General features: G+C 41.4%; 3 protein-coding genes across 4 annotated transcripts in view; 1 reads left to right on the top strand and 2 right to left on the bottom strand.

The window, feature by feature from the left end:
- Positions 1–4: 4 nt before the first annotated feature.
- twf1a (twinfilin actin-binding protein 1a) lies at positions 5–8,055 on the bottom strand. Its single transcript, XM_070830117.1, has 9 exons — positions 7,965–8,055; positions 6,537–6,617; positions 6,211–6,389; positions 5,053–5,148; positions 4,759–4,863; positions 2,722–2,847; positions 2,082–2,232; positions 1,842–1,963; positions 5–1,208 (listed from the first exon to the last, which is right to left on the bottom strand). The coding sequence occupies exons 1-9, from the start codon at positions 7,987–7,989 to the stop codon at positions 1,041–1,043; spliced, it is 1,053 nt and encodes a 350-aa protein (XP_070686218.1). The 5' UTR covers positions 7,990–8,055; the 3' UTR covers positions 5–1,040.
- Positions 8,056–9,689: 1,634 nt separating this feature from the next.
- Positions 9,690–25,020, top strand: part of tmem117 (transmembrane protein 117) — a 40,678-nt gene continuing 25,347 nt past the window's right edge. Inside the window, exons 1-2 of one of the 2 annotated variants that reach the window (XM_070831022.1) lie at positions 9,690–10,013; positions 11,314–11,621. In XM_070831022.1, the coding sequence (XP_070687123.1) occupies positions 11,342–11,621 (280 nt within the window). In that variant the 5' untranslated portion in view covers positions 9,690–10,013; positions 11,314–11,341. Of the gene's footprint in view, positions 10,014–10,906; positions 10,969–11,313; positions 11,622–25,020 lie in introns of those variants that run through there. The other variant, XM_070831021.1, reaches the window with a different exon arrangement.
- Positions 21,414–23,727, bottom strand: LOC139201118 (P2Y purinoceptor 1-like). The gene is made up of 2 exons (XM_070830355.1): positions 23,685–23,727; positions 21,414–22,421 (listed from the first exon to the last, which is right to left on the bottom strand). The coding sequence occupies exons 1-2, from the start codon at positions 23,725–23,727 to the stop codon at positions 21,421–21,423; spliced, it is 1,044 nt and encodes a 347-aa protein (XP_070686456.1). The 3' UTR covers positions 21,414–21,420.

Below are 25,020 nucleotides of genomic sequence, written 5' to 3'. Positions count from 1 at the left end.
AATGTATGATTTAAATATTTTATTTTTCTTCTTTAAAAGAAAGATTTGTAAGAAAACAAATAAGACCAAACATGATTTTCCTTTCTATTATAATGACACTGTATGAATATAAAGGGATTTTCCCTTCAAACATGAGGTGAGCGTAGTAGTTTGCCTAATATTAATCAGTAGACCAGTGGATGTGGCAACATTTTGATCAAGGTACTTAACAGTATTCCCTTTCCTATGCGCTTGCTTGGATTCCTTATTGTATGGGAACAAGCACAGTTTGATTAGCTTCCTCTCAGTGAAATATGAGATGTATTGACGTAATATTTCTGGAAGCCCCTGTTCTTTCCACTGTGATCCTCACCGACACTGACAATCACCAGAACGGACCATCACACAGCTACAATATGTACATTTACAGCACTTGCATAGAAAAATAAGTTTCTCAGCAGATGATTTTTCATGTAAACCACAGTTATATCAAAAAAGAAGTCAATTTTCCAATATAAAATGCACTGTTAAAATGAATCAATAGACACAAGTGGGATAATTATATCTTTTCTGCTTTGGAGCACCTCATTGTGCAAACAGTAGGAGACAAATGTTCAACACATTAGACACAAAAACATTAATTGACACAGACGAGGAATGCAAGTTAAGAATTTGAGCATTTGTGAACTAAAAATGGGGAAATTATATAGTATTGGCGCAAGTTCACATTAGTCGCACTAACATTTTTGAAGTCTCAGAGCTGGCAATAATGGAAAAGTTTGATTTTGTTTGGGTCTTTTTGAATCACTAAGTTAATTTTTTCAATGTACTAACATACATAAATATGCTTCCATTTGGCAAGCTACAAATGGAAATTCTGAAGTGTGTCGCTGCTCAGTTGTCCTTGGCGTGCATAGTTGGGTCTCTGGTGAACTTTGTGGGAATCTGAAGTTGTCTTATTCTTTTAAACAAGCGTGTCAAATATGATTTTCCCCATCACAGGAATGTTCCACTGTGGAACGTGCTCAAGGTGGAGGTGGTGGTTGGGTGCTGAGGTCTGTTTAATCTTCCTCCTCTCCCTCTGTGGGTCGTTGGATGATGCGGCGGGCACCTCTCTTCCCAGCAGGGCCTTTAGGCTTGGCGAAGGCCTGCTTGTGTGCATGCTGCTTGGGATGCACCTCCTCGTATAGGAAATCACTGGTCAGTTCATCTCCGTTGTCAATCTCCAACTGGGAAAACAGACAAAAACATCATATGACCGTGAGCATGGACATGCGTCCACCTATTAGAAATATCATTTTAATTCTGTATGACCATACTATATAAATTACCTCAAAAGTACCATTTAAAACTCTGAAAACTCATTTTCTGAGCTCTAAAACAAATAAAAATTGCTGTCATAATGAGCCCCGCTCTGTTCAAACCACTGAGGAAAGCATACTTATGGTAAGTACTTTTGTACATAAATGTAGATATTTGAATCAAAATGTGTTGGTAGTGCCACCTCGGATGAAACTAAGGCTGCAGCTTTCGATTATTTTATTAAAAATCTGTCAGTTATTTTCTTGTTTAAATAATTTAGTTTTTTTAAATAGGCAGAAAACTGCGTAATAACTGTCTGTTCAAATGTCCCACAGCCAAAAGAGGTGTATTCTAACCTAAAATGAAAAATGCAATTGTTGCAGCTCTAGATCAAACCACACCAACATGGTTGCGATAAAGCAGATAAGCTGAGTTTGCAAGTGTTTAACTATGAATAAATGATATCTAATGTTTTTTTCATTCATATTTTGGAGAAAGATTTTAAAAAAACAAATTGCTTTTGTCATTGGCATTCTTTTATCATATGAATAGTTAATTACCTTTTTCTCAATCTCAATTTGGAGATTGTTTTCCACCATGTCGACCAAGGGGTTTTTGCAGCTGGAATAAAGCATCCTCTCTCGGATGCTACACTTGTACCCAGGCATAGAATAAATGAAGACTGAGAAGGAAAAAAAAAACAATGAGAGGAGCGAACAGAAGTAACCAGTCAGAGCAGCATAAAAAAAAAAACAACATGTTTAGACAACAGTGTGTCAACTGTTCATAAATGTCTTCACCTGTGGACTCTAAGTAATCGCCTTCGTGGGAATGTTTGTAGAGGAAGAAGTGGTAGCGTGCGGAATCTTTAGGGATTCTCATTGGCAGGTCTTTCAACTCTGTTGGCTCAGTGTTGCACAGCCGAATCACCTCCTGATCAGGGTCTACTTGCTGTTGACAAAGGAAATGAAAAGTTACTATCAAAAGGTGTTGGTATGTGCTTCTGACCACAAAGTCTCCCGTTGGTCTCAAATGTGTCTGAGTGAAACATCTACTGAGCAGTTGCTGGTGTGCTGATCGGCAGTCAAAGGTAAACCTTCAATTTATCGATAGAACGAAACATGCTGCTTTCTCAAAAAGCCTTTAGGACAACAAACAAACAGGAGAACTGAGACAAAGCAGCAGCAGCGCCACAATTACTCCTTTGTACTTTGCACTCATCTGATCTTGTGACGTGAACCCTTTGAATTTCAATGAGGGGAACAAAGACTTTTTGGGCAACATGAGAGGCTCATTGTGTCTGTCTGGAAACAACTCCTGACCAAGAACATCTCTATCTCTCCAAACAATATATAATGAAAGAGAGAATTGATTTGCTTATTCAAATGATTGATCCCTCAAAGATCAACTCTTCACTAATGATTTGCTTTTAAGACTCACCAGTTGTACGTAGTTGACTTTTTTCTCCCTGTAACGTTCGAGTGCTGCAACAGCGTCTTTGTGAATCGGGAAGAACACTCCCTGCAGAGTCTGATGCTTGGTGTCCACGCTGATGTCCGTCTGCACCTGAACACACCATTAAACCAAAGGCACTTTAGCTTTCAATTGTCCCGCCACAGCCACTGTGAAACACTACATTAATTAACAACAATTACGGCAATGAGGTACTTAATTTGCTTGATCAGCGTATTACTAAGCAAATATTTAATTTCAAGTGGGTGGTACTTATAGGAGTACATTTAAAAACAAAAAGCTAATAATAGGCATATATGCAGAAACATGCTCTGACAAACAAATGACTGAATCTAAAAAGAGAACCTGTGATACATAGTAAGAATGCAGTTTCTAACATGTTCTTTACTTAGCAGCAATGTGTCTACATACACTCATACTCGTCCACACACCACATGACCATATTATGCTGACATGCTGTTGACATTATGTCATCATGCTGACAATCATAAATTACAGGCAGGAAAAGCTCTCAAATTCAGTCATATGAGGGGGAAAAAAAAAAAAAATCAATATTCTTTCAGGAGCATTAAAAGGTTTCTCCTGATGATTTTGGTGCCGTAATGACATTTAGTTAAGTGACATAGAATCAATATTCTTCATTTTAGTCATCAGAAAGTAAAAGGGTTTACAAGTGCAACAAGCCGCTTGAATTCTGGAGCACGATGATTACAGATGAGGTGCTTGTATCGGAAGTGACACGGCGCCTCCACGAAATCACACAGAAAACTGGAAATGCTGGGGGGGGGGGATTACACTGATGGATTGCATCTATTTTTAGAGCCCTGTTCCCACAAAATGAAATGCCGTGCAAACATGATTGAGCCTTCGATGTAGCTACCTCGCATACCAAAAAGGATTGCGGCTCTTTTATCCATCTGCTTAGTAAAAGGCAGACAGTCCCCAATGATAAATATTCCAAAGCCTCTTTTTCATCTAGGCGGTACAGATTAATGGTATATTATCTTCTTTCAACAGCTGGTCAAGTGGGACAAGCACAAACCTCACTTCCCATTTGCTGTGCTGCTTCTAATTGACCATAGAGGGACTGCACTACTCAGAGCACTTCCATATATGGTAAAAAAGACAGTTCTTGTTTATGTGGCTGACTGGAAGGGCAGCAATTACATTAGCATGTTTCTCCTGGAAATCAAAGTGCTTTTTTTTAAATTTTTTTATTTTTTAACTTCGACTTTAATGGAGTCTACCTGACCCAGCCCTGAAACCTTTCACAACAGCAGTGCAAATACTGCTGGAGTCATTAACAGCGTGCTATGGATATCATATTACAGTATTTCTCCATCTTATTACTGCAAACAAAGGGAAAGCACGGTGATACAGCTCACCTTTGCCGCATGCAGAATCACTGCCAAGTAATCAAAGTCACACAGCATTTACATTTGCATGTTGCTCACTCCATGTGGAAATAATAGATGTGAACACTCATGAAGAACTTCTCTTTAACCACTGTGCTGGTTTGGCTGAATGGGATTTTTTTTATGGAGCTGTGGCTGTGAGCTGTACGGGCCTAATAGATTCATCTCTGCCAACAATCTGCTGTTCTAATGCATCAGCATCTTTGCACTGTGTTGATACTGCCGGGCAAGCATATGCACACTTGCACTGCTGCTGACCTTGTGCTGTTTGGAAGGATGCATCGCTGGCCTTCATTGATACGCCACACTGTTTCTGGTGGGATTTGCATCTCGCACACAGGAGGTGTGACTAGGAGGAATACTGCTGTGAGCTGAGGTAAGCTATTTTTGTCCCCACCGAAGCCACAAATGTAAGGATGACATAGTGTAATCCCTTTTCAGAACTGAAACACAGAACAAGCCTAGTGGATGCCCACTTCAGAACATATTCAAGCCAAACAACTTATCAACAGGAAGCGGTGCCTGGTGTACGCAGCCGACGTGATGTGCACCATTTGTATGAGTTTGCTCGTGTGTGTGTGTGCTTCACCTCGTTTAGTTTAATTTGTCTCAGTTCCTCCTCTGCAGCAGTCAGGGGCAGGGGGGCAGCCTGTGAGGTCAGATGTTTCCTGTATCCACTGAGATTCAAATCATCCTGGGACCCAAATAACAGTAGAATCACACATCACACAACCATAAAGACTGACTCACTTATACATCAGTAGCCACAATCAACTGAGACTGAAGCTTAACTTGTGTCAAACCGGCCTCTGAGGGTTCTGACTGAAGCTTCAGTCATAAAAGAGCTTTTCACTTCACTTGTGTTTGCAGTTGTAAGACCAACCTTTGCTGTGGCGAAAATCTCATCCTTGATGTGCCCGCCTCCAAACTCTTTCTTCAGTGTGGCTCTGGTAGCAGCGTATAACATTTTATGTCGCACCTGTTGAGAGTATGACGAAAAGTGAAGTTATCATTTAGACTTGAATTTTTTTTAAATTTATTTTATTATTATTCATTATTTTTTAACATCATGTTATATGGTTAATTGTAAAGACAGGTCTGAATCTCAGAATCTGGTCTCAAAAGTCTCAGTTTGCATCACTCGCCAAAGTCCATCAAGTGTACCCTTTGGGTAAAAAACATGCAGTTCTTCCCTCATGAGCAAAACCAAATTTTTGGTCATTTTGAAAACTGCGTTGTTTACATCCACGCTTACATGCTAGCTATCTTCCTCCTCCCTGCCTTTGCAGATGAGTTGCTACGTTTCTTAGCGTCGACGCCACCCGTAGAATCAAACCTCACTTTGTCTGGCACAAAACAAATCAAAATACACTCCACCAATGCAGCTAAGGCAGCAGCATGCACTGGTTGTGAAAGGATTTTGCAACTTCCAGGCAAGCCTCAACCTGAAGCACTCTGCTTTGAGCTAGAGGGCAGGAATGTTAAGCTCTGTTATGTCTTTAGAAAAGTGAATTCGAGCTCAGTTCCACCATCTAGTTAGAATGCTACAAATATCCTGCATGGCACTTTATTTTGGAGCTGGCCTCTCCTCGCAACATTCCTCTTTCCGCTGCTACAGAAGCAACATTTGTATGACTATTTGTCATGGCTATTTTGAATCACTGTAACTCATTAAGTTTCAGTTGAAGCAAATGACAACGACTTAGGTGGCAGTAGGGTGAGTGTAGAATGTGCCAAATGCAAAACACATTTGAACAATAGGGAAACAACACAGCAAAATAAGTCTATATCACCTAAAAGCACTAGGAGGGGGAAGTCAGAGATGAGAGGTTCAGACTAAGCACTGGGTTATTTGGAAGGCAACCAAATCTATCCAAATTTAGATTTCGCTTAGGAAAAATGAATGCCCTGTTGTCCACGTTTACACCAGTATGCCTTGATGTGGTAACCCCACCCATCTGACAGTCAAAGCACAGGAGGCCGAATGCCCTCAAGTATGGAAAGCTCCTCATTAAAGCCAGCCTGGGCTTGGTTTTCTTACAGTAGACTTGTCCGGTGACCAGGCCAGGAGGATCCACTCGTAACCCTGGTTGTTAGTGGAGTCCAGCCGGTACAGAATATAGCAGGGCACGTCCTCCTCGATGAGGGGCAGCACTAAGGAATCATACTCCTGGTCCCATTTCTTTGATGCTTTCCTGCTGGAGCCCAGAGTCAGCTGCTCTGGAAAGCAGATGTGTGCAACAAGAATTTCAGCAGTGCTTGCATTTGTTAGTCATGTTGACATTCTAGTGTCAGCCTTTGCAGAGGTTTGGATTTCTTGGCGGAAGAAGCTATAAACAAACCGTGGGACTCTGGGACATTGCTTACCATCCTCGATGACGATCTTTAAGACTCGATATTGGTCTCCGCTCCTGGCACTGGCAAAGATATCCTTCACATCATTACCCGCTGAAAAAAAACAGAGACAAGGGGTCAGTCTCTTACTGTGTTCAACAGACGCTTGCTTTACAACATCACACTCTTGCCATCGCGGCCATTTCAAAATAGCCAGATGTTAGATATTCTACAAAGTACATAACTATCTTCTTATTTCGCTTTGTTAACATATAGCTCAGCATCTAGTATCCCCTATATTTTGCAGAAATAATATTATATTTTGAGTCAAGTAGAAACTCACTGCAAATACTGTATTTTTTGTCATGATAACCACAGGGTTGTTTGGTTTCCTACAGATGTAACTGAAGGCTGACCTCCTATGACACAATAAAACAGGTGTCCAATTTCCATTTGAGCCAGCGTCTTTACAATTTAGCAATGACTCCGCGGCTCTTCATTCTACTAATCCTGCCAAAGCTGGAGAACAAGTTCAACTACAAACACATGCATGATTGCCTGTTTTCATTTTGAAGATACATTATGCTGATAGGTAGAACTACTTTCTCTACAGATACTTGATCATAGACAGATAAGTATAAATGGAGCAGCTTTGCTTAGTTTTATTGCACAAATGTAAAAAAAAAAAAAAAAAAAAAAGAAAAGCTCAGAGCTTTGAAGGATATAAAAAGTTCTGATAAAGAAAAGTCTGACTAATTCTTACAGGGATGAAAAACGCAGATAGGCAAGACACAACCGATCATTCATTGAAATTTAAGATGACTTCTATATAAAGCCCCAGGGCTGATGGAGCAGTGGGGTTAGCAGACACATTTACTGTTGCAGCATCTCGCCGTCGATCATTCAATCACCTAATTTGCAAGTTGGCTTACCTCAATACAATAATGTACTGTGAACGGTGCTGCTGCCAACTATCTAACGGGGTCACGCCCTACTAAAGGGCCTTTTTATGAAACCACAGTGCAGGTAATGTCAGTGGTGATTTAATCTATTTCAGGGAGCACCGGCAGGTCTACCAGGCCAGCACAGTGTTTAAATGAAGGCGTCGCCCATCCATTCAGGAAGCTAAACTAACGTTACAGGTTTTCAGCTTTACGTCGAGAAGCTAAAGCATAAAAGGCTTTAGTGTTGTTGTGGAATAAAAAAGATAGAGAGGAGATTTCTCGCAAGCTGGCTCAAGACTCAGGGATTATGTCCAGTCCTAGGAGCGTCCAAACAGGGCACCGCGGATCACACACACACACCACGGTAGCTCAAAGCTAGCTAGGAGTGGCTAGCTAAGTTGACGCTAGCTTCTCGATGCAATGAATTGTGCTTAAAGCTCGCCAGGGAAACACACAACCGCGAAACAAAAACACACAAGGAGACTTGGAGACTTTTAAAGCAAAGAAACGCAACTACCTTGAATGCCCGTTTGATGTGACATGGTGTCTTTCGTCGGATAAAGGGGCAGATGCAGCTGATCAGGCGAAACCAGGGCAGAGAAGCAGGAAGTGGACTACATCGACACCCAAGACCAGCCCCAAGTCTGTCGTCATCAACATCCAAAATCACATGACACAGTCCAAATATTTATTTAGATTTGATTTAGATATATTTTAAAATAACTATTTTTAATAGTCAAATATAAGTTATATTAATAATAAAAAGTAGTAATACCAGTGGGCAGAAACGTATTTATGTCCTTTACATAAGTGGCAGTAACAACACAAAAAACTAAATTAGTAGAAGCACTGCATTGAAAATGTCATTCACTCAGTTATCATACTTTAAACACATCATAATTCAGACAAAATTTCAGACAAAATAACAGAAAATGAAAATATTCAACATTGTACCTAAGTACAGTGCTTGAGTATGTAATTAGTTACCACTACTGATTTCTACTACAACAAAAAAATTATGTAATAATAAAAGCTTGCAACATTAAAAGTAAATACTGTATATTATTTTTTTTTTTTTTTGTATACTACATAGCAGTATACTGAATTTATTAACTTGATTCTTTAAAGCATTGATTGGAATAAAACAAGTCAGTTGTTTCCTATTTTTCCATTTTGATTCAGCTCTCTGATTTGTGATAACAGGGAGATTTCTGCCTCATGGCAGCAGATCTCATTTGGCACGAAATCCTGCAACATCTGGGAGCCACCGGGCTTCCTGTCTCTGCTCTCTGTCCCTCCTGCTCCTCGCTAAATAAATAAATATATGGACGAATAGATTGTACAGCTGCAAAAATCATCCTGTCACCAGAGGGAATCATCTCTGTGTCATAGCCTTGGATGTATTAAAAAACGGTCACAACAGACACATCTGGGATCATACCGGAAATAATGTGGACTTCCTTTCAAAATAAAGGTAAGCATGATATCACCCAAAAAAGTAGTCCACCACTACAGCTAAAATTGGTATTAAAGCATACACAACACTGTTTCAAGTTATTGTATTATATTATATTATATATATAACAATAATCTATACTAATATAGATTATAGGTTGAATAGAAAAGCCATGTGTTTTAATTGGGTCTTTTCAGCCTAATATTTATCTATAGATGTCAAAGAACTTTGATTTCAAGATCTAATATCTAATCTGAGAAAGAAAAATGCTGAAATGGCTGACTGTATGTTGTGACTATCTGTTATTTAAATATATAAATAAAGAAGAGGCATATTCTAAATGTCTTAATGTCAATTTCAGTAAAATGACAAAACAAAACAACAAACCAGATATGTCTGACTTTTATACCAAAACTCAATAACCCATCGGAGGATGTCAGCCACTAAATGTATGTGTGGTCACTGGTGTGGACCACTAATTTATTATGAAAGGAGTTTCAACATACAGGCAAATGCAATCATGATATATCATCAACTGAAACCAACAAACCTAAGTCTTGAAATAAAAAGAAATGTGTGTATGTTTAATAACTTTTACTTATTACGGATTCCTCCATTTCCACATTTTCGACATCAACCCTTTACTAAAGTTACTTACCCATTTTATTTTGAAAGGTATGAGCGGAAGTCTTGTGTTTGTAACCGGCTCTGCCTTGACGCTGGTGGATCAACGTGTTTGGCTACATTGCGCTACACTGATGCTATGCGTGCTGTGTGGATCCAGCCGCCTCCATCGTCTCTACAGCAGCAGCAGCAGCAGCAGCAGCCCACAAACTGCACCGCCCGGCGGGAACCCGCTGACGAAGCACCGCCCGGCTGAGCTATCCCGCCCGGCGCATGGACGGTCCAGCACAATGGCAGAGGATTTGGGGGTGCCTCTGTTGTATACCAACAACAGGTCGCATGGATAATTCCTCCACAGCCCTCCAGTATCTTCTCGTGTTTGGGGATGATTAGAGCGCCGCTGTCGGCTTGATGTGACAGGGGAGCCGTGCGGGAGCGGGGCTTCTCGTCCTGGCTGACGACTGAGAGGAAAACGGCGTGGAGCAGGTGCGTTGATGGTGATTTAATGATTTACCGCACATGCATAAAATGATACCGATGCGCGGGCAGGTAGGGCTTGCACGACTTCCCTCCGTCCCACATCCCACCGGGTGCATCGACATTTAAGTTGTGTAATCATATAATTCCAGTCAAGCTTGTTGTGTTTCCTCCGAGATACGTGACATTTGGCGTCATCACTTGTGACATTAGAGGGGTCGTGTCACAGACTTATGCTCTCAACAAGGTAGTCCATTCAGAAATCTGCACCAACACTGGAACACTTCATTGCATCCCCATCATGTATATCCCAGCTTTTTTCTTGGAGTGTTTGCATGTTCTCCTGTCCTTTGGGTGCTCTGACTCCGAGTCCCTCTCCATGCAACGTTAGGGACTCCCCTGCCATGAGGCACTGGTCTCAAATGAAGTCCCCTGACTTAGAGAAATACACCCCTCTCCTTTTCAGGACGGAAAACTAATCCTTCCAGGATAATCAACTGATTCCACCTGTGCTGATGCCTAGCATCACCCAAGGTGGCACATAATGACAAGACAAACATGAGGCCAGTGAAATTTAATAGTCACACAGATGATTCACTGTTGGCAGCTCTATTCCTGAAGCTATTGCATCATTCCAAATTCCCACTGTGGGGTATTTTAGGAAATGGTGTCAAAGCAGGGAACTGGTTTGGGAAGTTCAGACCAGCAAAGTCAGACCAGTCACTGGGGGGCTGCAGCGAGGGAGTTCATGGGTGAATAAATATAGTCCGGTTTAAAAATACAAAGGGGCGGTGGACTGTCGGGAAGTCACTCGAGCGCTACTTGGCAGGTCTTCCAGAGCAAAGCATCAACTTAGTGCTGCCACAAGTTTTTGAGGGGTGCGCAGAGCAGACAGGCTGTGAGGATAAGCCTTTCTAAAGCTGGCGCTTTGCCGCTAAGCGCCTTGAGATTCTACCTTATCCAGGTATGACACTGCCACCTCAACATGTTTTACTAACTGATAAAGCTTAAACTTAAGTCTTTTGAGGAGCAGCTTCTTCATAACACATCATTCACTAGTTTAGCCTTTTTATTGCTCTGTTGGCATCACTAACCAGAGAAAACTGTTCATACAGGTGTATTATTTGTGCTGTCACTGAACTAAAGCAGTTGACTTTAGCATAATTCCAATCTGTACCAAATCTCAGTCATACTTCTACCACTAATCTCAGTCTGAGTGATGTTTTCACTCTAATCTAATCTAATGCTGATTTGAGTCTAATGTAATGTACTCTGACTCAAAGAAACTCTCTCCCTCCCTCTGACTCAGGTGCAGTGTGGCTGGGGGGCTCAGCAGGATGGAAATAGATGCCCATTTTCGCTATTATTTCCAGCACCCGTGGTCGCGTCTCATCGTGGCCTACCTCGTCACCTTCTTCAACTTCCTCATCTTCGCCGAGGACCCCATCTCTCACAGTCAGACAGAGGCCCACATGATTGTGGTGGGCAACTGCTTCTCCTTCCTTTTCAACAAGTACCCGGGCCTCGGATGGAACATCCTGAAAGTAGTGTGCTGGATACTGGCCATTATCACTGGCCTGTTAGCCGGGAAGTTCATATTCCACCGCCAGCTCTTTGGTAAGTCATGCGCACAATAATGCAGTGGAATGTGCCGAGTAATGGCTCTGCTGAGGGAGGGAACCTTCCTCCTGAGTTGTATTTGTTGTGGCTGTTCATCAGTGAAAAGCACCTTACACTCCTGCTCCACATTGTGTGAATGGCAGTGTAATGAAAGGCAATTGTCACGTCCTCACAATCAGCTCTCATCTTTGTGTCCGAGCTCCCGCACCCATCCTTTCATGTTCAAGTCTTTTCCCGCCTTTCTTCTCACTGGTCATCAGATCTGGGTGAAACAGTATTTGCTAACCGGCTCTGCTTTTACTAAACTCTGGTTCAAGAAGGGCCATGCTAACAATTGTTTGCATTTTAATGTCTCCTCTGATTATTATTTGATTAATCCATCGGTCTATGAAACGCCAGGAATGTTGAAAAATGCCCACATTTAAACCTAAACATACTATACTTATAAAAGAGAAGCAGAAACTGTGAAATGTATTTTTTGGCTTAAAATCAACTCAAAAAGTGCTTAAAATGACTTAATTGATTAATTAACTAATAAATTCAGCTCTAGGTTCAAGTAAACTGGATGGCTAGTGCAAGATTTAAACAGTTTTAGGAAATGTTACAATGTCAATACTGTATATTAGAGAGTTGTGCGTTCTGTTGCTGCTGATTGTATTATGCATATCAATATACAGGTCTGAATGTGAAAAGGGCCTGAAACGTCGTCTAGAGAAGATTTCTTACTTTGTTTTGTGGACTGTTCCTCCGGCTTGTATCTGATCAGTGCCTCTCAAACTGATCGTCATGGAACTAGTTATAAATCTGCATGACCGTCCTGACGCCCACTCTCCCTTTGCAGGCTGCCTAGTCAGAGTGAACAACAAAATAAACAAAACAATGACAAAAAATACTTTTTTCATTCTGTTGAGGAGGGCGTAGACATGAGAAACGATTCTGTTTGAGTGAAATGACAGACAATAATAAATGTATATAGAAGTATAAATATAAAATATATAAATATACGTTATTTTTTATTTATTAATTCATATCCCAATTCACAACCACACAATATATCTGTTTTTTGGCAGACATTTTGATATGTCACAGCAGAAAAGGCACAGATATAAATGGTGAGAGTATTTCATTGTTTTGGGCTTCTATAACATTGCAAGACTCGCAAAAAGGCTCAAAATTGAAGAAGCAGGACCAGAGAGATGGAAACTATGTTTTTTTCCAACACATTTTTCTTCATTGTTGCATCTTAGCGCCTACATTACCCACGATGCAACTCGTGTTATGCTAGTAGTGGCTGTTATAGCCTTTTAGCTGCTAGCCTCAAGCAAACATTAGGTGCTGGCTGCAGACGTATGGTAAGCTTGCTTCTTTCTTCCAAACCTAGATTTCTTGTAATCTTCAAAATTGTAGTCTTCAGGCCCAACCGGCGATGACTCAAGTGACATCACAAGAGGCAATTTAGCCTGGCTCCCTGTGGAGCCACAAAATACTGAATATGGCTCCCCAAGACCAGTTAACAGGCTCGGATGTGTGAAATTGGTGGAGTTTCCCTTTAACAAAACCTGCATTCCATTTATGTGGGTCAGTTTCAGGGTCCCATTATTGTCCGTGCTCGCTTATTGGGGCGCATGCGACAGAGTCATCATTAACGATATCAGAGCCACTTGTGTTTTTCCTGCTATGACAAATCAAAATGTTTGCAGTCACGGTAGCCTGTTAGCACTTGGAGTTGAAAAGTACAGCTTTGCTCCATTTAGTGTCTCAGTGAGTCCTGCCAGTGACCAAGCATGCGTACTAACAAGACTCTGATACACCTAAATGGAATGCAGCAATCATTAATTCATGCTTTTAATTACACATGTGCTTTTCCTCCTGCAACACAACATCCATCACTCCTCCGTGCTAAATATTTCAAAGTCAGTTGCTCACCTTCCTCCACTCTCACACCTCCTCGCTGCATTTCCTCTTCCTTTTTCGCCCATTTGTCATCTCTCTCACCTCTTTTCACCACCTCAACCTTTTCTCTCTCTCTCTCTCTCTCTCTCTCATCGCTCTCTGGCCAGCTTGACTTTTCATTTTCGCTCTCTTATCATGAGGCTGTGACTCCAATCTCATCAGCCCCTCATTTGTTTAAACTACGCAGCAGTTCGCAGCGCTTCCCATTCAACTCACATTTCATTTTCCACTCACTTCACAACTCACTTAGGCCCGGATATTACTGGCCACCCTGGCTTATCTTCTAGGGACGAACCATTAATGACTGTAATTGGAGGGCACCGAGAGAGAGAGAGAGAGAGAGAGAGGGGAGGAGCGGTACTCTGAATGATCATCCTCTCTGAGCATAAATAGAAAGCCAAGAGTGCACGATGACATGATACTTTCTGCAAATACAGAATCCTCAGAGAGGGGAAACGGAAAATGGCTTTCAGGAGTGTGGTTTTTGCTGCACTAGGCAGACAGTCAGTGGGCCTGATAATACCAGCTGTGTCTTCTCACGTTACAAACTGTTTAATTGAACATAGTGTTTCCTTACTTGGGATCTATGACAACATTTGTGGACCGGGACTCCACATGGAGCATTCACAAGACCACCTAAATTGCTTGTGTCTTGAGAATCTGGTACCTTAAAAATGGGGCCACGTGGAGTAAAATATAAACTGTAAGGGTTTAACAAAAAAACAACTTTCACTTACCTCTAGTGTTGTATATCTACACAAATAGCTTTGGTTTGACACTTTTGGAAATGCACTTTCTTTCTATTTATCTGTTTTTTTTTTTAAGCGGCATTGAAGGTTAAAGGGCAAAGCAAGAATTTCATTGTGCGATGAAACTTGTTTTTATCTGTTCATGTGGCAATAAAAGGTTTTAATTGAATTTCTGAGAGTCAGATGAGAAGATGGATGCCACCCTGATATCTGTATGTTAAATACAAAGCTAGAATCAGGCTAAGGTCATCTTAGCTGTTATCACCCACCAGTACCTCTAAATTTGACTTATAGCACTGTATCTTGTTTGTTAAATCTGTACCTAGAAACAAATGTTAAAATGTGAAAAGTGAAAATGTCACAAGAAGTTAGGTGCAGCAACTTCCTGGAGCCTCCGCGGTTGCTTGGCAGCCTCATGTTGACGACCAACTGTGGACTAACTCATTAAAAGCGTAAATTCGCTTAGCTCAGACTAAGTTAAGATCGCTGCCGGCTCAAGCTTCATATTTCTCTTAGGAACATAAGTGATATCGATCTTCTCATCTGCAAGATCAGCGAATCAGCATATTTTAAGAAATGTCAGACTCTTCCTTAAGATATCTTTCTCTGCATTTTCTGCCTCCACTTCAGAACAGGAGGCATGAAACTGAGTATTATTTGTTTTGCTTACAGTATTAATAAATTCTGCAGCAGAACAACTTTCCAGAACAGTCCATGCTGCTCTGGATAATCCACTGAACACGATGTGAACAATTTCCAAAGGGAGCAAGTATTTCAGATGAAAACCTTTCATAGGGAGGTGTGTAGATTATCCAAAGTAAGTGGGACACTGCCTCTGAAAAGACACATTTGTTGTGCAGGAATCTCAGAGACATCAAAACCTGGAAAATAAGTTAGAGCTTAGTGAGGAATTGTTTTTTTGTTATGCAGGTGAACTTTTACGTTTGTATTTTTGTGCGTCATTTTAATGCCACACTTGGCACAAACAGTTTTCTCAGTCACTATTGTGCGAAATGTAGAATATTTTCTGATTTGCGTGACTCCTAGTTATAGTACCTGAATTTCAGTCAGCTCAGTCAGCAAGGCCCAGTGCATCTATACACCTACTGTGGCTTGAGAGTAGAGAGGACATAAAAAGTGCAGCTCACCCTGCAGTCAGGTACAACTAATGCGCTTCAACAAGCCTCCGAACAGATGGTTTGTGTTTCTGCGTGTGGGTGTGTATGTTTGCACGCGTTAAGAGAGTGGTGGTGCCGTGTGCGCACATGTTTTTGTTAACGTGCGAGCGAAAAGGTCTGTGTGTGTCTGTACTTAGACAGCGTATCATGTAAGAAAGGACAGATGAAGAGAATCTGTGTTAGAGAGGAGAGGCTGCTGTTGAGAGCTGGAGAGGCGAAATGTGGCGTGCACGTCGTTTCAGCAGAGCAGTTATGTAATCCCAACCCAGGTAGGGCACTGTAAAATCTATCATCTATTATAGAAATGTCACACAAGCCCACATGGCCTACCTACTGTGCATCAGGATGTCTCTACTAAAGCCCTGCAAATCTCTATCTGCTATCCCTCCTGCTCTCTGATATGTGGGCAGCCAGTGGAAACACTTCTGGGTAGGAACTCTGCCCATACAAAGGGTTTGAGTACCTGAAAAGGCACATTGGAAATAATCTGACTGTTTTCTGCAGTCACATTTTGAGGTGTTTTTTTTTTTTTTCATGCCATTTTACAAATATAATACCTCCACAACTGGAGTCATCTTTAAGCTCATGCTGTTTGCAGCTATGCTTCACCTGAGATCAATTTGTCACAAACCTACAAACAGACATTGTTTTTGAAATATGGCACATCATAAATGAATCATTTATTATCTATAACAACCTAGAAAATCTCAATATTTTATAGTGAATTACACCTCCTCCCTGTGGCAATTTAGTGTTTTCTTTTTTCGTATATTTGAAAAATGATGCGATTTACCCTACACAAAACACGAGTTCAGTTGTCGCATAACCGCCTCCTTGCAATCCGTACATTGTCACATTGTTATTTGGAGCATGCACTGTATTGTTGTCTGTTTGCCTCTGTTGGAGAAAAACAGAATAAACTCTCCACGATGAATAGTTTGCGACAGATTATGTGATTTAAGACTGCATTTGACGTTCAAGGAACAACCTATGCTGTTCCATTCAGCCACTCAAGGCTATGTATGCTCTCTAATGGAGTGGGCGGTAGCCAGTGACTTCTGGTCATTCAGAGGGAGACTGGCTGTCATTACACATTTGTATGAAATCATAGGTCACACAGGGTTTGTGAGCTGTCTATTTCAGTTTAAGTGTGGTTTGTTTGCATTCAGCCATGAATTAGATTAAGCCACCTTTTGAAATTATAACACAGACTCCTTTGGGGTGATCATGGTCAAGGACTTTGCTTTAGGTTGGAGCGATTTTTCACTTACAAAAGACTACTAACCAATAATTTGAAGAGTGATTTATTTTATTCTGACACTTTTAGTGGAAGCACAATGTGAACGCTATAAGGTTCCCTGTGGTAATCATAAAAATCTTTTTTTTGTTGTTACTCGGCATTCAAATGTTAAAGGCCTTTGGCTTCTCACAAAATAAAGATTAATAGCCTCCGTCATCGGGCTTGTGTAAGACAAATCAAAAACTCACTAGCGAAAACACAAGCGCTCTCTCTCTCTCTCACACACACACATGAAGATCGCACCGCCTCAAAGACTAAAAAAGTAGAAATGGATGCCGGGACAAATGTTGGAAAAGTCATGGATTTGAGTTGGCAGATGTCAGTCTGTTCCAAAGTCTTGGGGAGGGACAGCAAAGGATGTTTAAACCTTGACTGACAAGATCCATGAGAACAACAAAATAAGAGCTACAGGTCAAATGATGTGGAAATAGCAGATGGACATTCAAGCCCATATCTAACCTATTAAGCACCTTTTTATAGGAATAGTTCAACATTTTGGCTGATTTGCTTTCATGTATGGATAAAACAAAGCGATAAAACATGCTGATTAGTTAATAATCTTATATGATTAGCTAAGCTAACTGGCTGCTGCCAGTGGAATTAGTGTAACTCTCTGCAAGAAGGCAAACAATGTCAATCTATAATGCAATCTTAAGTATCATTTATTGTGACAGGCTGCTCCACAGTGAGCAGCAATCTCTCTTTGTGGCCATAAAGAGGAACCTTTGATGTTTTAGTACCGAATTAATCAGTCTGGTTGTCTGAATATAACAGCTTAAGTCATATAATATTTACAGGAAATACCTTATTCAGAACTAGTTTTTCTTTCTGCAGTGGTGCAGCACCACAGCACTAAAGCTTTATATCCTGAGCCCAACTATGCAGGAAGTGACTATCTCACTGCCCATCTCTATAATGGGACAAGTGAAACTGCTTCTCGTTTCTCTCTCATGCTGCCTCAGTCCGTAGATTAGCATAATATATTCACGTATCTCTCTCCAAGGCTTGGCGACTTCTAAAAGGTAAATTGAAGGGTAATTTTCAGTCACGGGCAGCGCCGTCCTGACTGGATTAGACCCTACTTTGCATGTTATTACCGACACTTACATTCAATCAAACACTGACCACTCAGATCCACTTGGAGGTTATTTCAGACTTCAGAATAGTGTGAGCAGCACAAAAAAAGGTGACCGCAATGTGAAAACCTGGGTCTGCCGATCACAGAGCTGTGGGATGCTGAGTGTGTGTGTGTGTGTGTTAGCAAGGGTGAGACATTTCATTGGCTGCTCTGTTGTTGGAGTGCCTCTCGTCCTCTCTCCCTGATCTTGATGATTGTAGCCTGCAGGATGCCATCTGGGTTCTGTCATATGTTATTACTGTGCCATGCAAAGGCTGAGATGGCTTATGGACGGCCCTGTGTGGCTGCGGGTCAAAGTGGAGTGAGTGTGTGTGTGGGAGTGGATGGATGGGTGGCAGGATTGGGGTTCACTGCGTGCTTTTTGTATGCGAGTGTGTCGCTGCTGGGTATTTTCTTGTCCATGTGTGTGTCTTTGAGAGAATGTATTACTGTTGAGGGTGAATTAAAGTCTCATAATAATGTAGAATCAATTGGTCTTTTAATTTATCATCAGAAAACAAACAAATGTTTTTTGTCTGACCTTTTTCTTTCTCAGTATATTTTGTCTGCAAATAAGTTTCCAAAGGAGGCAAAAGCAAAAACTGCCACAAATTTATTTCTCTGCACTACGAATAAATGAATAAAATTTGTAATCTACCATTAAAGTCACTCATAAATATACAAAATTAATGCTTTTCAGGTTTCAGTAATTCATCATAATGAGGGTTAAAATGGTACCATATGTTATGTAATTTCACATTTACACATTTACTTCACACTCACTTGTCATAACTCACACATATTTCCAGTCGTTAAAGACGATAAAGTATAGAAAATATCAGAAAATCATGAAGCGCCCCTTGGTCAAATTTTCTGGCTTAGTCCAACCAAAAGATATTCAATCTACAATAATAAACGGAGAAAAGCAGAAATTTCAGAAGCTGCAACCAAAGAATGTTCTCTAACTTCATAAATGCCTTGAACGATAACCAGATTTCCTACCATCTCCATCTGTCTGAATACGCGACACTGCTCTGATATCTGTACAGTGTATCGACAAAGACTCCACAAATAGCAAAGTGACCCAGGCTGATCTATACCGCTGATCTGCAGTTATCTGCATAATTATCAGCTTCCTGACTATTCTGCCTTCAGCAGCCTTCTGGTGCTTTGTGGAGTTGTATGTTTTACACTCCCCTACAATTCAGCCCAGTCTCTATTAGTTGGCATTAGAGGCTGCCACCTTCCTCTGTAAATAATGCATGATTGCTCTGGTGTCAGTGCACTGCTGTGCCCCTGCAGCCTGAATTCATACTTCTGTCTCACGGCTGTTTGTTGGATGTTGATGTCTTTGATGCATTTCAGTACAGAGTTCATGCATGTGTGGTTGTATTGTTGTCTGGGAATCGAAACTACACAGTAGATGTTCTTACCTGGTTATAAAAGCTGATCTAATCAATACTTCTATAGCAATGAGAAAATGACCGCAGTATGAAAGATGTTGCATTTAGTGACAGAACCACGGAGAATTATCATCTGCAGTTCCCGTCAGTTCTGCAGAAGGTTTTAACCCCTTTTTAGCTCATTGTTTTGGTTCGCATCTTAACTTTTTCAGTTCAGTCTCATCATCCTTGTTTCCTGCAACAGCATGCAGCTATTTTCAAGGACAAAGCTGTAAAAACCCACTCAGCAACAAACAGCAGACATTAAAATAAGTAACTGGCTTGTGCACATTGTGTAGTAGAGCATTTAGCAACTTAAGTACAGAAATTATTTCCCTGGGTTTTGTTGGAGACCAAAAATAAATTTAAATGCGAGTGACAATTAGACTTAAATGCATAAGGTGCCTAGAAACAAGACTCCAAATAAATGTTCTGCTGAAGTGCAGTTTGGTTCTTATCTTGTGTTGGTCCCAGTTCAACAAAAAGATACAAGTACACAATGATAACAAGCACTGACGTTTTCCATACAAAAAAAATATATTGTAAGATTTTATAAACCTACAGTTCATTTTTCATTGTGACAAAGACATTATTAATGTGCTTTTCTCGTGGAGTGAACTACATGTCCATGTGCTTGCATTAAAGGATAAAAACACAAAGGTGTTTGCGCAGCAGACTGGGAGACAAAGATACAGCAATAATGACGAGAGCTAGCAAACAAAGGAAACCAGCCAAAAGGAAATTGCTTATTTACCTGAAACATATGACTCCCTCTGGTCCGGAGCCAAGCCATAAATAATAAAATGAAATGATTGAACAGGCTTCTTAGTGGAACAGGTACAGTGGTACAGTGGCCCAGTAGCCAGCTCTCTGTGTCTTGGCTCTACTTGCTGCAGCCTCCCTGCGGAGGGAGTTCTGTTGTCACTTCCCACCTCTGATTTATTATCCAGACACTTAGTTACAGAGGAGTTCAGCCCTGGGGACACGGGTGGAGGCAGTCATGGCTATTCCCAAACTTCTCTGTGATGCTGCGGCCCAGCAGAGATGTGATGAATAGGGATGCTACTCTGTAAATGCTAAGATCCAGGCAGTGCTATCGCTAAGTCTCTCTCCACTCTGGGTTAGGATCCCTAAGGAGGGCAGGATTGTTGTTCTGATGCTTCAAATCAAAACAGGATACAGTAGAGCTGCGTACACTAGAGGAACCTAAAATAGATGAAAGCACATGCTCAAAAAGAGTGGAGCTGCCCTCACAGTTTGCACACAGTGTGTGCAGACTGATGACTTATGTGGAAAGAGCAGTGGTCAAGATAGCTGAAGATAGATCTGCGCTATCAGTAGTTCAAGAATCAATATGGATATGATCGTATCGCTTACCGGGTGACCCAACGTGAGCCATGTTTTGGTTTTTCCGGGCCTGGTGTTTACTTCTTTCATTGTTCACTTTGATCACGTTTTCCATGTGTGGTGTGCAGTTGACTGCACTGCAGTCAAGATATTTGAACAGCTGTGGGTGTTTTTGCTGGTTTGTTTGGACAGGACTATAACAGGACTTAATCCCACTACCTTTCCAAATAAGTAATAGGATGGTGTATTCAATCGCCTTTGTCTGTGCATTATGATGCAGGTGCAGAGGTAATCTGATGTCAGGCAAACTGAGGGAAAAAATGACACCGTAAGTTGTCAATAAGCTGCCAGACCAGCTTCAGTGCCTCTTGGCATAGATTCTACAAATCTGTTAAGCAAAATGGCAGACATTTACTGATGATTGACTTTTGGTTTTTGACTATTGGCTGGATAACACAAACAATTGCCAAGAATCAACAATTCTTTAATTAAAAATGAAAAAAAAAACATCATGATGTGGTTTGTCCTTGATTACACACGGGTAGCAAATCAGCCAGCAGTAGTATTTTTTTCACCCCAGTTTAAATTTACCAGCATACTTTAGGCCAAGATAATTGTACCATTACTATCTACTACTGGCACATATGTTATGGTGATACGGCCAAGGCAATTTAAGGTAACCAACAAAAAAAAAAACTCGCCCATTGGATTCACCCAATTACCCCAATCCTCCTGCTGGCTCTGCAGCACAGCGTCATGTATCTGTGTCTCTTCAAGGCCAGCAGCTTCTTCTGGAACTGTTCACTAGCCATAATATACAGCACTGGGTCCAGGCAGCTACTTACACTGCACATGGCCTCAAAGAACTCATAGGAGGCATAGAGGATGTTGGTGTTGGAGGGCGTGACCTGGTTACGGATCCTCATGAAAACCAAGGTGATGACCATGACGTGGTACGGCATAAAGGAAATCACAAAGACGAGTATGGCTGCAGTGATGAGCCTCAGAGGCTTCCCTCCCGTCCGCTGGGTTCCTCTGTGCCTCCTGCTCCTCGGGAGACGCCTCAGAACTCGAACAGTCATGATGTAAAAACCCAGCATGATGCTGAATGGTAGCAGGAAGACTAATGTTGTTCTGATAATGGTGATTGTCTTGACAAACATAAAAGGGCCCTGGATGTGGTCCATGCACACAGTGACGTTTTTTGGTCGGCCAACAGCAAAAGTTGCAAATAAGTCCGGAATAGAAGCCAGGACCAGCAGGACCCACGTGCAGACTGAGCACAGCTTGGCTTTACCCACATCCCACCAGCGGAGAGAGCTGATGGGGTGCACCGTCCCAACATAGCGATCGAAACTGATAAGAGTGAGAAAGAGGATGCTGCCGTATATGTTGATGTTGAAGGAGATCTTCTTGAACTGGCAGAAGATCTGTATGTCTTTGAGGTACGGCCTCTGGAAGGTAAAGTAGAGGGTGAAGGGGAGGGTGAGGATCCAGGCTGAGTCGCACAGAGCCAGGTTCAACAGGAAAACGTTGCTGGCGCTCAAGGTTTTCGTGAGGCAGGTGTAGTTGATTACAGCTGCTACATTTCCCAGGATCCCCACAGGAAGGGCAAAAGTGAAGAGGACCAGCAGGATGTAGCAATACCACTTGCCGTTCTCAAACTGGCTGCAGAATACTGTTGACCGGTTCAGGAACACCAGAAAATCCTCTGGGATTTAAGGAAAGTAGGTTGAGTCAGTTTTGTAACTACATTACTCTTAGAATATTCATGTTTTGAGAAGTATGTGAGTGCAATACTAAAATGCTTGGAGGGCATTCGAGGGACAGGTTGCAAAAAAAAAAAAAGCCTAGGAATTACTTCCATATTTGATTCTGCACTTCACGACTTGCATCCAATGTCAATGCTCCATACCAATGCACAATGCAATATTCCATATATGTAGCATGGTGGGGAAAAAAGGGTGCAGAGGTCAGGGTTTCGCATCCTATCATAGACCTGCAATTAAATTTTGTGCTTTTACTAAACCACAAGTACGATCTTCCCAGACTTGACGTGTTTTGGTTGCCTAATCTTAACCATACCGTAACTGTAGTTTTTTTGTGCAGATATTGCAGAAAGTGAACACTGGCCTTGGTAGAGTGCATACCGTTAAGACTTTGTCCTTTTTAAAGTGGCCTGAGTTCACCTTTTGCCCTTTGCTGCATGTCCTCCCCCTCGCTCACCCCTGTGTTTCCTGTCACTCTTAAGCTGTCCTGTCTAATAACATATTAAAAAAAGACATCCACATGATGCACATGCTAAATTCTGCGTAAGCAAGCTGGGGTTTTATAGGTGGTATATTTCAAGAATTTAATAACTTCCAGAACAATATAGGCTGTAGTCTGTTTTATTGGCTCTGCCGGTAAGCTGTGCTCTCAGAGAGTACTTAAGTAAGTAAGATATGGTCACCCACTCTCTGCCAGGGTCTTGTATATTTACAGTTGCTGTCTCCATAGCCTCTGAGCATCACCAGCTTGTCCAGGAATAGAATACGTGACTGTCTGAAAACAATGAACGATAAAACCTAGGGACTGCTGATTTACTGTCTCCTCTATGTCAGCCTCTGTTTGCACTTAATCAGACATGATACGCTCATTTGGTTCAGGTGAGCGGATCTTAACAATTTACTTTTAGCACATTTTAACCTTGATCATGTCTACCTGAAATGGAGAAAATGCTAAGTTTTTATATCCAATTTTGTGATGATGAAATCTAACACGTGCGATGAAAGTATTAAAACACACAGGAATTGTTATGATACGGCTATACTGCAAGTAATGATTCTATAAGCATACGACACGAAAAAATTGGGTATCATGTCATGAAATTATTAAGAATTGTGACAGTTTGGTCTTAAAACATGTTAGAATGTTTAGAGTAAACGTAGACGTGAATGTGGATAAAAGTATGTCAGGCTCAGATTGTACTTGCCTCCTACCGCTGGCTCAGTCTTGTTGACGTTGGTGAATATCATGGTGAATGGAGACGGTGATCACATCTCAGGTCACTTTCACTCCTCCTCCAGCAGCTGTGTGCTTCTCATCTGTCAGGAGCTGCTGGTGCACTGCCTTACCTGTGAGACTGGTGTGTGTGTGTGTGTGTGTGTGTGTGTGTATCTGTGCGTAATACAGTAAACACAGGATTAAACAAAACTACTGTTAAAACATCCGAGATTCATAATTGCTTGCTCATGTGCGCCGGCGCATCATGTGTTTAACTAAATGGTCTCTGCTCGTTCATACCGCCGTGTTTGTGTTTCTGGCTTCAGGTCTTCTTTATGTCCCGTGAGTGGATTACTGCTATAAATCTGGTGACTTTATAACCCGAGTACCTCCCTGAATTATTGCATATGATCTCATCATTAGACTGACAGCCAGGTAACCAACCATAAAGTTGGCACTTCAAATCCCCTGATTGCCTGAGACAATTTTATTAGGCACATCCAGCTAAGACTATAAATTGTCATGCCACATGGTATACATTTGCATTTATTTTATTAGAAGTGCAATCCAGTTAATTTTAGTGTACGGTTGAAAGCGGGTGCCTTGGTGAACACAGACTAATGTCTGAGTATTCACCTGCCTCTCTGCTAATGCATCTATCCTGAATAAACAATACAGTTTGACAGTCTGAACTGACATTTTTCATTGTTTCTGTTCATTCACTTGTTTCCGTTTCTGTCCATTCATTGTTTTGAAGGTACTGCAGAACAGCAGCACTGGGCACAGTGTGGACAGAAATGAGACGTTGTGGCTTTAGAGTAGGCTTAATGTCATTTGAGGTGATTCCCAAAACTGGATTTGGTTTTCCACAAATGCAAATAATCATGACAAGGCAAATAACACAGGAGCACAGTCACGGGCACCCTCCTGGCACAGGATAAGGCCGGTGTATAAAGAGAGATGAAGCATAAAATGGTGTATTGCTTTCCTCCCAAAGACTTGGGTTGCATTGGACACCTCCAAACCAAAAATGCTGTAGAATGGCGTTTACAGTGTGATTCAAGGACAGTTGACCCTCTGGTGTGTGTGTCAGTTCATTACCACTAGATGGAGACACAGCTACGTGTTTGATTTTCTTTTGGGAACAACTTGAGGAGAGGTGGATATGATCTCATCCCACACGGAGGACTATAAATAGCTGTGGAGGAATGATATTGTAAATATTGTAAATTAGTATTCAAAGTGTTATTGCATTCTTTAGAGTAATACACCAGCTTGGTCCATGTGAGTGGACATGTTTGCTGTGTGGGTGAGTGAAAGTAAAA

The sequence above is a fragment of the Pempheris klunzingeri genome, chromosome 5 (assembly GCF_042242105.1).
Source record: "Pempheris klunzingeri isolate RE-2024b chromosome 5, fPemKlu1.hap1, whole genome shotgun sequence".
NCBI classification, from domain to species: domain Eukaryota; kingdom Metazoa; phylum Chordata; class Actinopteri; order Acropomatiformes; family Pempheridae; genus Pempheris; species Pempheris klunzingeri.
This window is presented reverse-complemented; position numbering and strand designations above follow the sequence as displayed.

Excerpts from the sequence above, each read along its gene's own strand:
- twf1a (XM_070830117.1), bottom strand. The coding sequence starts at position 7,989 with ATGTCACATCAAACGGGCATTCAAG. Across the intron at positions 6,390-6,536 it reads AAAGATCGTCATCGAGGATG|AGCAGCTGACTCTGGGCTCC; the intron begins GTAAGCAATGTC and ends TCTGCTTTCCAG. Across the intron at positions 1,209-1,841 it reads AAATTGAGATTGAGAAAAAG|TTGGAGATTGACAACGGAGA; the intron begins GTAATTAACTAT and ends CTGTTTTCCCAG.
- LOC139201118 (XM_070830355.1), bottom strand. The coding sequence starts at position 23,727 with ATGATATTCACCAACGTCAACAAGACTGAGCCAGCGGTAGGAG. Across the intron at positions 22,422-23,684 it reads GACTGAGCCAGCGGTAGGAG|AGGATTTTCTGGTGTTCCTG; the intron begins GCAAGTACAATC and ends CTTAAATCCCAG.